The sequence below is a fragment of the Sander vitreus genome, chromosome 2 (assembly GCF_031162955.1).
Source record: "Sander vitreus isolate 19-12246 chromosome 2, sanVit1, whole genome shotgun sequence".
Taxonomy (NCBI): domain Eukaryota; kingdom Metazoa; phylum Chordata; class Actinopteri; order Perciformes; family Percidae; genus Sander; species Sander vitreus.
Window position 1 is genome coordinate 11,626,363 of NC_135856.1, and position 13,615 is coordinate 11,639,977.

Consider the following 13,615-nt stretch of genomic DNA (forward strand, 5'->3'; position numbering starts at 1 on the left):
ACAAACAGGCTGCACTGAGGTAAAACCGCAGACTGCCTGTCGCAGGAACTGAAAATGGCAAATTGCGCTTTTCCGTGTCATGCATATGCATTCGTGGGAGGGTGAAGGAGAACGTGGGAGTTTCCCATAGTTCCCAATTCCTAAGAGATGGGAAGGGAAGCGTAAAGTACGCCTAATTATGTATTCTGCAGTATGTACAAAAACCTCTCGTGAAAATTCTCCACCTCTTAAAAGCAGGTGTAAACCAGCCGCAAGCGGGTTTCCTCACATATGCCTCCTGGTGAAATGGCAGCAGTAATCCGAGCAAGACGGCGAAATAGGCCAAGGAGACAAGCTGAAAAGATTTTTGCCACAAGGATCACACTTTTTAAGTTGAGTGAACACGAAATCATTAAGCGTTACAGATTAAGCAGCCATGCAATATCTCAGTTACTGGAAGAAATCAAAGATGACCTTGAATCTCCAACTCAGCATTCACATTCCATTCCAGTAGTTGTTAAACTCCTCGCTACATTACAAATATTGGTATCAGGATCATTTCAAACAGTCATTGCATCAGCAGCGGGAATATCACAGTCTGCACTTAGCCGTATCATAGCACAAATGCTTAACGCTTTGCTACAGCGCACTAGTCAATACATACATTTCCCCACAACTTATGCCGAAATAACACGCATCAAGCAGGATTTCTTTGACATCGCCCATTCAATTGCGCTTTTAAATGTGCGCAATTTACGGTAAAGTGGGCGGAGAAAGGCGCTGATTACCCGATAAACTGCAGGTTTGGTAAATAAGACGTAAGCTGAAGTATCACAGCGTGCGGTTTCTGCGGGTTGGCCATGGCGCTGATAACGCTACTTTCGCAAATCTACGTACATCTGGCCCTCAGTGTTAAAGTTAAGCAACTAGGATGGTAAATATTCAATTCAATTTTATTTATAGTATCAAATCATAACAAGCGTTATCTCAAGACACTTTACAGATAGAGTAGGTCTAGACCACACTATAATTTACAAAGACCCAACAATTCCAGTAATTCCCCCAAGAGCAAGCATTTAGTGCGACAGTGGCGAGGAAGAACTCCCTTTTAGTGAGAAACCTCGGGTGGTGAGGAAACCTTCCTCAGACCCAGGCTCTTGGTAGGCGGTGTCTGGCGGTGCCGGTTGGGGATGAAATATTAGTCATATTTTACTTAAATTAAATCTGTCCAGTGGATTCTTTTATACTGCAGTGTGTTTTTTAAAGACTGCAAAGAAATTACACAAATTATTTGGCTTTGCATTTGCATTCCAATTTATTATAATGATTTAATGTTGAATGATTTTACTTAAATTCATTCAAAATCAGAATGTGTGGGCCATGAGTAAAACATCTTTGTTTAAAAGAAAAACAGTTGTGTGCAATATTCTAAGCAACATGATGGGAAATTATGTTTTCATGAAACACTGCAGGCATAAATAGTGGGGATAGCTAATACATAACTACTGTATTAAGTTAGATTTATTGATTAAAGTCATTCTGTTAAAAGAAAGCTTTCTATCACAATAATAACCAATTCATTGCTTGTATTAAATGATTTAAATGAATAAACCACTGAAATGTCATTACTGAGATCAAAATGCAAACCATGTAATAATAACCAATAATTATTTATTGTTTATCTTTCTTACATCTGTATTATTATAATGTGGTTTAAACTGCTTAAACAGTTCCCTGTCAATATAGATTGTATTTATAAAAACATATATAACCTCATAATTCTAAATTTATAAATAAAAAAAGCCAATAATGATAAAATGCAACTCCTAGAAACACTTTTGGTGCTTTAAAAGAATGTGAAAAAATGGACTTGGCTTGCCATGCTATATAGAGGTAGCCTGGAAATCCAGACCCAAATCTGAAAGATTAAGGGTCTGGCATTGAGTAATGAAAATGGCCCAACTTGAGGGGCGGCACCAAGAATGCATTTTAAAATATCACTGCACACAATTGGATAACACTACGACCAATCACAACAATACACAGGGTGATGTATCCAGAGCCCCATACTAGGGCTGGGCGATAGGGAGAAAATCAGATATCACGATATTCTTGACTAAATACATCGATATCGATATTGCAGCGATATTCTAGGGTTGACAATTGGTGCTTTAACAAAATATCTTCACACTTAGATTTTAGATAAATAATCATCAGTAATGTGGACATAATGTCTAAGTGGGGAAAAGGCAAATAATAGAACAGCTAGAACAGTCTGGTAAGTTCAGAAAAGTACAATACTTTACTGTAACGCAGTCTTTAAAACCAGTAAAAAATAACACTTGTCATATCACAATATTATGATATCCAAAATCTAAGATGATATCTAGTCTCATATCATGATATTGATATAATATCGATATATTGCCCAGCCCCACCCCATACGCTTAGCTACCAGCGGAGCTAACTGGTAGATTAAACTGTCGTCATCTGTTTAGCTTGCCTCTGGCCCGCCTATATCAGATACACCGATGTGATTGGTGCAGCTCGGCTACAAGGGTATAGTTAATGAGCATCATTACTCAATGCCAGAGTGACTCGCTGAGCAGATTCAAATTGTGCTCTTGCGAGAACTCTGGATTTCCAGGTTAATCTAGAGGGGGTAGGGAGAATAATAATGTATTGTGTAATGTGTTACATTCAGAATTTTACATAATTCTCTTTATATAATAAAAAAAACAATTACAACAACAATGCTGGTCCCTGCATATGTGGGCTTTTATCACAAACATATGCTGGCAAAGAAGGGTTTAAAGTTGAATGAAATGGAAATAATGGCAGCATGTGGTGGAGAGGCTAAATCATACCTTTGAACAGTGCTAACTCCTGCAAGGAGGCGATAGACGTTATTACAGAATAGACCTTTTTCACAACAGACATTTTGACATGTCATAGTAGGAACGGTGCAGGTATAATTAATGACATTAATAATGGCTGAATTCCAGGTATTGTGCATGCTGGATCACAGGCTGGGCTTACTGAAATACTCTGGTGCAGAGCTGTTAGTAATTAGTAGTATTATTAACCTGTGCTTTTCCTCCTATGTTTCCTTCAAGTCAAAATGTCTGCTGTTGAAAAGGTCTATTCTGTAATAATGTCTTTCTTTATGTTAATTCTATGCTGTATTTAATGGAAAAGATCATTTGTAGCAGAAAATGTAGAATGTGTACATGTAGCCTACATTGTTACTTTTTATAGTCTTTACATGGTTTCATGACACTACGTTACATGCTCTAAAAAAGTAGGTGGTGGTATGATTGTTGGTTTGCAATTTCACCTATAAATACACAGAAGAAGGTTGTCAACCGGACAGGAAGTAGCAAGAAAATTAAATTAAATAAACCCCAGCTTTCGAATACTCTATTTGAAACTACCTACCAAAGTCAATTTGTGGTCCTCTCTATGTTGTTTTTCTACTTGGCTAAAACCAAAAGTGTACAAAAATGTCCTATATAATGTGACTGACTGCAGTTCTCCAAGTAGACAGCAGATAGAGCCAACAGACTGTGAGCTGCAGTCTTTTATCTCACACATCGCCATGTTTACTTGCCACTTCCTGTTTATGAAGTGCATTGTTTTATACCTACTGGCAGTGAAAGGATATCTTTAAAAAGACCCTTGCACCACCCCCAAAAGGACTTCAACCAACTGGACAGAAACATGCCTCTAAAGACAAATCAAACACCGAGATCACTTCATAACTGATGCCTTCGGGCAAGGCACTCTATCCTAAATGTCCTGTGCTGCCTCATGGCCGACAGGGGGTAACTACAGCTCTCCAGCTGTGGATGCTTTTAACTCTGTGTGAAGTAAGGTGTTACAGAGTCATAACATAAAGATCTACCCCAGCAAGTCTCCCTTTGTGAACTTCCCTCTGTGTGTGATCTGTATGTGGCTGAGGTGGGATGAGGCTGGGATTATGGGATGGGCCATACTTAACAAGGCCCTACAGGACAGTGACCACGGGATTACACAGATTAGGGTTGATGTCCTGAGTTAGTCAGCACTTCTCTGCCCTGTTGTCTACCACCTCTATCTTATTATGTCTCTGTCAAAGGACGCAAACACAAAACAAAACAGATACACACAAGATACACACCAGACATCTAGCTCTCTGCGGAGTCTGAGAAGGTTTCCAAAACCTTTTGAAGACAGTGACTTATAATTAATGCTTTATTAATACCTGAAGTACACATGTATATCTGTGTAGTAATGTCTGTGAGAAGCTAGCAAACATTCAGTTTATCTCTCAAGGCAACTAAGAGGGGTGGACTCAGACCTTGGCCCTGTGATCGTCATCTGACTTATTGAGTTGTCTGTGAAGGAGAATGGTGTAAATAACAACTAGAGTTAAAGGAGTGGTTCGACATATTAGGAACTGCACTTTTTCACTTTCTTGATGAGAGTTAGATGAGAAGATTTTATACCTCTCTCAATACCTCGTTTCTAAATGTGAAAGTGGATGCTGCTGTTAGCTTAGCTTAGCACAAATACTGGAAACAGGGAAACACAGCTAGCCTGGCTAACTTCCTGAAGTGTAATGGGCACTTAGGAAGAACCAATTCATCGCTCCATTTGTCTGTTATCAACAACCAAAACCCTATCACATTCTCAGACTGTCTTGACTGACACACAGCGAGGTGCAGGTGTGCACTTATTTCCTACATCTGTTCGTCTGTGAGTTTATTTGTGTACCACAAACCAGCTTTGGCTTCTCCTGTCTGTCACTGAGCTCACTAGAGTCTGTCAGCATCACTCTCTCTCACACTGATCCAAATTGACTCGATTAGCTAGCTAGTACAGTGGTTGCTATCATGGTTTTCCTCATGTCGTGTGTTGCCTTGCATCCCTGCATGAAGCCATCTCCAGGGCAGATTACTCCACTCCAAAGAAAGACTTGGCTGATTCATGTCTTCAAGGGGTATTATGTAACACTCTCTACTAGGACGGTCACATGGCCACAGGGCTCACCTGTGTTTAGATTGACCATCTGCCCCTCTCCTTCCAAAGCCCATCTTCACTCTGCAACACACAGACATACCGTCAGTGGACATCTGCTGAAGAGACCTTCATTTGTTTTGGTCCAATCTGGTGATCAAAACTTCAGCTCTGGTGAGGAAGCATTGTATAAGTGGTATGAGGATGACGTGGGAGCCCGTAGGCGGGAAATAACGAGTGACTAATCCTGGATTGGCTGTGATTTACCAGGTTTATATACTGTACTTTTTTCCTATTTTCTTCCTGTTTAGACAGGTGCATCAGCAGATCATACTCCCCATGTGTGGGTGAACAGAAGTAAAGCTGGGATTGCATCTCTGTTGACACCTCCGCAGATTCAGCGTGAAGCAGGGAGAGAAAAACACAGACATGCAGACGGAATAAATAGAAAGAGGAGAGAGGGAGCGAGAGTGAATAGTGAAAGAGAGACAGAAGATATATTTGACTATGTGGGTGTGTGAAGTATCAAGGCATGCATCATAATTGTGTATTCTTCTCGGAGCAGCCGGACGTGTCACTGCAGCAGCAGGACATTAAGTGTTGTATTTTGTACTTTATAACAGTGGCAACTCTGAGCGCAGAGAGCGACATAAGAGGCAAAATGGAAACCGTTTTGTTTCTGCTGCCTCAAGGATTTCATTAACTGGGATTATAAAAAAAATACTTGAACTACTTAAAAGGGATGCACACTGGAAAACGATGATGATGCCCCTTCACTGTCAATAATCAAGAATTCAAGTCAATAATTTATCTGAGGTGAGTTTAAAGAGTTAAAATATTTTAATGCTGTGGTATTTTGTTTGTACGTGTGTATATTTGTGTGTCTGTTTGTGTTTGCTCTGATACTCCTATTCTAGTTTGGACCAAGTTAAGTTTCATATCTTGACAGTGAGGATATTTTTCAAAAGTGAGAACATCATGGCCTCACTCATTCACTGTTTGAGGGTTAAAACTTGATATTGGGGTAAAGGTTAAAATTAGGCTAATGTTAGGGCTGGGGGAATGCATTATGTCAATGAGGGTCCTCACAAGTAAGTACAAACATTTTGCATGTGCGTGTGTGCGCACGCATACTTGTGCATTTCTCTGTGCTGTGGGGTACTGAAACTCGACTTCTCAAAAGCCCAGTATGCGATGTAGTCAGCCCACGCTGTTTCCCGTTTCCATGGAAACCATTGCCCAGTGCTAAAATCAGTTCTATTCTTGCTGAGTGCATGAGTGTGTGTTTGTGTGTTAAAGAGAAAAACATATTAATTTCTGATATATCTGTGTATTGGATCTTTTATATATTGACTGCTGTTTCTACTGTGTATTGTGACTCATGAAGATGCTGTATGAACTAATATACAGTCATCACGACATTTACCTTCCTGGCCCCCTCCTCTCTGGATCTTTCATGAGTATATCACTCCTCTTGTGTATCTCTCTGTACCTCTCTCCCCATCACTACATATTTTCTGTCTCTGTGTCTCTAAGATGGCCGTCAGCCCTGTCATCATCTGCCTCCTGTCACTGATCAGCTATGGCTCTTCCCATCCCTCTCCTCCTCCTCCTCCTCGGGGATGCAGTGTAGATGTGGAACCTCCATACAGAGTGCTGTGTGACCTGGAGTCAGTCTGGGGTGTGGTTCTGGAGGCCGTGGCCTGCAGTGGTGGCCTTGCCTCTCTGGTCCTCGCTGTGCTCCTACTAGTCAAGCTACGCTCCATTTCTGACCACGCCAGGCGCTCCGGCATGGGGCCTCTTCTCCTGCTCCTTGGCACGCTCCTCGGGATCTTCTCCATCTCTCTGGCTTTCCTGGTAGGGAAGAACCAGGTGCTCTGTGTGGTCCGCAGGGCCTTCTGGGGGCCCCTTTTTGCCCTCTGCTTCTCCAGCTTGCTAGTGCAGGGTGTGCGGCTCAGGAGGCTTGTGGCTGGCAAGACGAGCCCATCGGGCAGCTCCCTGGCAGCGCTCGGTCTGGCCTTGGCCTTGGTTCAGGGGATCATCTCTGCTGAATGGGTCTTGCTGACTGTAGTTAGGGAGGGTCACCCGGCCTGTGAATATCCGCCTTTAGACTTTGCTCTGACATGCAGCTACACCCTGGGGCTGCTCCTCATAGCCATGGGGCTTTCTCTGGGGGTGGTGCTGTGTGGAGGAGAGATGGTGGCAGAGGGAGCAGGTGGGAGTGAAGAAACTAGAGAAGGAGGTAGTGAAAAACGGAGATGGAAGTGTAACGCTGTCTGGCTCTTTCTGTCCAGTCTGGCATCGGCATTGCTATGGGTGGCTTGGCTGGGGTTTTATCTTTATGGCAGCCAGACCCTGAGAGGAAAGGGGAAAGGTGAGAGGTTAGGAGGAGGAGGAGCAAAGAAGGATGTAAAGGTGTTGGATGAGCCTGCACTGGCGGTGGCCCTGGTCATTCAGGGCTGGATCCTGCTGCTGTTCCATGCTATTCCAGAGGCGCACCTGTGTCTCCGGAACCCTCCACAATCCAACACGCAAGACTTCTTCGACACCACTCACACGTCCCCTCCTCCACATTTCGGAGATGAGCTTCCAACGCACTCTCACCGACCCTTCCCTGAAAACCAAGCTTTTTCTATGGAGGAGCACGGTGCAAGTAGGCTTATGTAGTGTGTGTGTGTGTGTGTGTGTGTGTGTGTGTGTGTGTGTGTGTGTGAGTGTGTGTGTTTCTGTGCATGTTTATTTAACAGAGATTAATAATCTGTTTTAAAGGAAACACATTTTTTTCAACCTGGGTCGAATGCTGCCTTCAAATGGAACTCATTAGGTTGTATTTTAAATGTGTTAGGTTTGAGTACAAATATGTTTGGCATTTAACTGTTTTATGGTAAGGCATGAGGTCACTGTTGCCTAGCAACTTACAACAAAGATGGATGTTACCTTGATTCCCCTCCAAATATCGGGAATAACTGTGTTTTCTGCATTCAATGTCATGAAAAAGGAGTAGACAACAAAAGTAACTATCATGGAATCTGACATTTTTAAATAATACAATACTGCAATCAAAGCTATCTTATAAGTTTGAAAGGTGGTAAATGTGGCTCTGGGCAGCTGAATTTATTCAGTCATTTACAATGAATTTAAATAGTAACCAGGGGCCAAATTCACAAAATGTCTTATTTTATGGTTTCCTCTTAAGGGCTTTTCTTGAGCATCTTTCACTGAGGGACTCAGAGAACTCCTAAGCTAAGAGAAGGGATGACATAATTTCACATAGAATAATTTACTGTCTGTCTACAGTGATTGATTGCAGTGTTGGTCATCTTACTTTAAAAAAGTAATTACTTACAGTTACAAATTACTTCTCCCAAAAAGTAATTAAGTTAGTAACTCAATTACTTCTCCCAAAAAGTAATTAAGTTAGTAACTCAGTTACCACATTGGAAAAGTAATTAGTTACTCAGCAAAGTAAACTGTGACGTTATTTTTTATGTTTTATAACGCTATTACGTTCTATAACATCTTTAACGTCAAAGATGTTTATATTAAGTGATTGAAGAATAATAACACTATATACAGAAAAATCGAGCGTTGCTTGTTTTAACAGAGTGGCTCCGTCTCCTTCGCTGGAGCTCACGCTAGCTGCATTTGGACTTGGGGTTGGGTTAGCAGCAGCAACAAGGGTCGTGTTAGCATGTGTTGATGTGAGGTGCTTCATAAGATTCGAGTTGCTTGAGGCAGACGTGGATAAAGTCTTTTTTCCTGGGCATAGCGTGCATGTTACATAAACATTCTTGCCTTTAATTTCAATGGGCGAGAAGTAGTGCCGGTACTTCCAGTTCGAGAACACTACCTTTGAATATCCCTGGCTCGTCGCCATTGTCGCTGTCTTGTGTTTAGTGGTGGTGGTCAGAGCGCACAGACAGTGAGACAGCGTGACGGGGCATCCGCCCACCCAGCCAATCATCATCGCATTTGCAACGGTGTCATCATCCCCACCCCTGCTCTCTCCAGGCAGCTGATGTGTAGCCAAAGCCAAAGCCTGACACCTCGCGCTTCATTCAACCAAATTGTAGTAACGCGCCACTTTACATTCTCAGTAACGATAACGGCGTTGGAACGATGGGAAAAGTAATTAATTAGATTACTCCGTTACCGAAAAAATAACGCCGTTAGTAACACCGTTATACTTTAACGCCGTTACTCCCAACTGATTGATTGACAGGTGACCGGCAAAGTGTTGGTAAATCAATTAAATGGTTTGAGGAATAACTCTCACTGACACCTGAGATATTACATTTGCACTGCGAACTGCATTTTTCCAGTATCTGAGGAGTGGAGAGTCATCTCATCTCTGTATCTCTAGTGTTATTGAATTGTTTTAACTTGTTGGTGGGCTGATTTGATATTTACTAACTCACCTGCCATCAAAATATGCTTTTAACAGTTTATTATTGTTGCATTTTTTTAAAACATGGATGCAACGAGACACATGAAACTGTAGCTTTGACTCTTATACAAAGGTCTAAAAGTCCTAAAGTAGGCCCTTATCTTTAGGATTTTCTCCTAACTTAGCCAGTAGCCCAGAGTTGTTTTGAGCAGGTGAGTACTCATACTCAAACGATTCAGACTCATTCTTTAAACACTACTTTTGAATATAAATATGCTATATAAACTTCCATCCATTGAACTGCAGACCATTGCCCTGTTCGACTTGAAAGATGACCGTGGCCGCTTCTCATGAATTGAAACTCATAAATTGCCTCCTCGACTCCCTCACTTGCACCCCTTCCTTGCGTCTTAGTCCCTCCCACCGAGGAGGCCCGGGAGAGACGCGAGGAAATCATTGGAGGAGAGAGGCAACGAGCAAATGTGTTTTAGAGGGATGAGACGTCCTTTCCTGTGAAGCGTCACAATTCGTCAGCTGTTTGGGCGGAGTTAGCAACTCCTTCAGCTGCACGGCTTCCGGGAAGGCTGCTCTTGTGTATCCTCTCCTATAGCTCCTCTATGATCCCTCCTCGATGATCCCGCCTCGCTCCTCGGGGAAGAAATAAGAGCTTTGAAACGGCCTTCACCGAGGAGGGACAGAACAACTTCCGGTTCAGCTGAGGAACGAGGAGTCGAGGAGCTATCAAATAAGGGTGATGAGATTCAGCCCCGATAACTATAAAACCATGAGTGCCATGTAGGTTTGTTTACAGCAAAATGTGGCTCACAAATGTATGAGTCATTTCACTTTTGTTGCTCTCCATATTTATCTGAAGCCAAATGCACAGATGAAAAGCTAAGCCACGATGAACCAGGATAAACAAAGAGTGAAGGAAGTAGCAGAACCGGTTCACAGAGTGTCTTGCAAGCAGTGTTTCCTCTATGTTGATTTTGTAGTGGCAGCCCACCATGGCAAAATTTCTGCCACCTCCCGTTGGCTGCCGCTCACATTGCAATTTAACAACAAGTAGAACTATTCAGAGGTTCTTGGGCCTGTCCAGTTTAACTCCACATAATGTTGTGTTGATGTTGTTTATTGTCAAAACGTTTGCTTTCTTCCGAGTCGACTATTAAACAAACAGCTCCACCAAAAACGTCACCGCGGTGGGTCCGTTCTAAGTGTTGACCTGTTGCAAATGTTAAGTGCCCTATAGTTCCTCAAAACATACAGTTCAATCACAACTGAAAATATGCCTCATTGTGTGTGAATAGAGGTGAATAAATATATTTGTTTGTGTTGCAGCGAAGTGTCAGTTCCGTTTCATACGTAAAACATTTGGCGGCTGGGCGAACAGACCTGCCCCCACTGCTAAAAAAAATCCTAAAGGAAACACTGCTTGCAAGAAAGTAGACTTTAGGAGACTGATGATAATGGTTGGCCAATTTATGGCTGACTGAGGAGGAGAACCTGACTGTGCAAAGAATAGGACAGCAGTCCAACTTGCACAATAGCAGAGTCATACAGAGAAGGAAGTCATGTGACACAGTGTAAGCAAGTCACTAGAGGATTTACTTTGTAGTTGAAAGGATAAGGGTTAAGTCTTCTGTTACTTTCTTTAATGGACGGTAAACTCCCTCTCTCTGTAGTTCTGCAGTAGAGCTTGTGATAATATATGGGATAGGAATGATGACTAGAAATATGAAAAAAAGACCCAGGTTGACAAAAACTGGAATTTTCCTTTCAAGTGAGATATTTGACAGAAAAATAACACAATCTTCCTCTTGCAAATGTCAAGTTGAATTAATAGGCAATACAACACACCAGTGCACCATTCAACACTCTCATAAGTTTTGCAGTACTGTATACTAGATAATGTTAGCAAACATCAAATATAGATATTGTGTACCTGACTGTATATAAATATTTAACTGGTTTTATTATAAAATAAAAATATAAGATAAACACACTGCACCTTGGAGAAAAATGCATTTGCAAATTCAAGTTTCTGAATGAATCCCCCGTGTTGGTTTATAGGTGTGAAGGGAGTTACAGCTACACTGGTCGGACAAATTATACTTCATCCTCAAGTTTGATGCACGTATGCTAGGGCTGCACGATATGATGAAAATATGCGATAATGTTGAACAACGCGATAACGTTATTACTTGCGATAAATAAACAGATTTTATGTACTCAGTTCAATTGCTTGTTGAATTTTAAAACAATTTAATTCCAACGTTCTTTAACTGAACAAATTGAACATTGGATTAAATATAAAAGGCACCACTAAAAACAGAATGACAATTAAATTTTTATGTGCAGTTTTCTACTGATATCTTTGTGTCTATCGCGATGTTGCAGCATTTCACGATGTGTATATTGTGCAAGCTGATATTGCGATACAGTAAAAAAAAAAAAATATATATATATATATATATATATTGCAGCACTAATGTATGCTTCGTATCAATCAGCAGCACAGTCATCTATCATAGCGGTTACTCTTAAAACTGGAATTAGTATGATCTAGAAGATGTACAAAAATTTTAGCATGACACCTGTAACTTGTGTGTGTGCTTTACCTTGCTGATCTGTCAGCTCTCCGAAGTGGAACATACCACAGCAGCCACGGGAGTGTGCGTCCTGGCATCGCCTTCAGAGGTCACGTCTACCAACCCACTGAGATGGCTCTGGTCATGAATGGTGGAACCGTAAGTATGGAAGAAACACACACTCTGTGTACTTTACTCTCATTTACGAAATAATCAACCACAGGAGTACTGTTAGGCTGCTTGTTCAGTACTTGTTTGTCTCTCTCTTGTAGATGCCCACAGCCCCAGTTAACTACACTGGCCGACGGTTATGGTGATATAGGACAAAACTTGAAGAGGACACACTGGTGTAACACTGGTGTGTGATATTAGAATTTCCTGTTGCCTAAGAAGACGGATATGTAAAAACATCACATATCACACAGGATGGAGTTGATCAGCGCTAAAAAATGTTTAATGTATTCGTGTTTCTGCACACATGTATAAATTATACATTTTTAGAATCAATCCTAATAGTATTTTTTGCTTGACATGAAATCACAAGAGAGGGAAGAGAAAGTGACATAACTTCAACAGTTTAGTAGATTTTGTCATAAAGGGCAATTTAAAGTGCATTATTTTGATCAGCGCAGATTGTCTTACTGTAATACGTAAATAAATACACTGACAAGGAGTGTATAATAGGGTCACGATAGTCACGATTGGATTCAAAATCGATTTTCGATTCAAAAACGATTCTTGATTAAAAAATAAACGATTCACAGTATGTAAATGTAGTTACTTTTCCCATGAGTGTATAATAGGGGTGCACGATTCAGAAAATGTCACGATTCGATTCAATATCGATTTTTTTGCACACCTCTAGTGTATAAGGAAGGCTAATGTTATTATATTTAAGGTAATTTGGTATTGACAACGAGAAAGTAAACTTAAAGGATGATTTGAATGTAGTGAAGTAAACATTTTGTGAGAGCAGCTCTAAAAGAATGCTGTTACTTACTTACTTACTCGCTTCATAAAAACTAGCCTACACTTTTTTTCCTATTTCTATTTGACGTCAAGCTCCACCTGAGAAAAATAAAATCCTTTAGGATGTTTATGTAAATTACATGCATACGCCCACATAGCTTGCTTGGCCTCTGTATTACATGCTGGAAGACCCAAAGGACCCAAAGTGTTTTTCTCTCCATATCTCCATCTATCATCAGTGTTATTGGACAGCTTGACACATTTTACCATGAGCTCGTGCAGAATTCTGGAGGATCATCTGGTGATTTAAAAGGCTAAGATGAGTCTACAGCTCATGGATAAGTAGATTTTAATAAGCATATCCTAAAAAGCCATTTAATACCGTAACACCTATTCTGCAGTATATAAGGTTTACTGTTGGAGGTTGTGATTTTGCACTTCATCATATCTGGACATTGTGATATTTGAGATGATCATTTGAAATGCATGTAAAAGCGCAGTTTGAAGGTAATGTATTTTGTCAAAATGAATTGTATTTTAAATGTTTTCTAGAATTTTGATATACATATGGAAGATAAATCCCAGTTTTAGTGTTGAGTTGCAAAATTAATTCTTGACATTAGAAACCATCTGAAGGGCTCAGAAAATGAAAACAACTACAATACCATGCCAACTGGGCGGACCCTATCTG

General features: G+C 40.9%; 1 protein-coding gene across 1 annotated transcript; it reads left to right on the forward strand.

The window, feature by feature from the left end:
• The first annotated feature begins 6,512 nt into the window (after positions 1-6,512).
• gprc5bb (G protein-coupled receptor, class C, group 5, member Bb) lies at positions 6,513-13,598 on the forward strand. Its single transcript, XM_078277826.1, has 3 exons — positions 6,513-7,630; positions 12,002-12,114; positions 12,228-13,598. Exons 1-3 carry the CDS (start codon positions 6,514-6,516, stop codon positions 12,270-12,272), a joined length of 1,275 nt encoding a protein of 424 aa, XP_078133952.1. The 5' UTR covers position 6,513; the 3' UTR covers positions 12,273-13,598.
• Positions 13,599-13,615: the final 17 nt, after the last annotated feature.

What these genes read in the sequence shown, in the direction of transcription:
- gprc5bb (XM_078277826.1), top strand. Translation starts at nt 6,514, where the DNA reads ATGGCCGTCAGCCCTGTCATCATCTGCCTCCTGTCACTGATCAGCTAT. An exon ending in TATGGAGGAGCACGGTGCAA is followed by an intron (nt 7,631 to 12,001) that starts GTAGGCTTATGT and finishes CTGATCTGTCAG; the next exon opens with CTCTCCGAAGTGGAACATAC. An exon ending in TGGTCATGAATGGTGGAACC is followed by an intron (nt 12,115 to 12,227) that starts GTAAGTATGGAA and finishes TCTCTCTTGTAG; the next exon opens with ATGCCCACAGCCCCAGTTAA.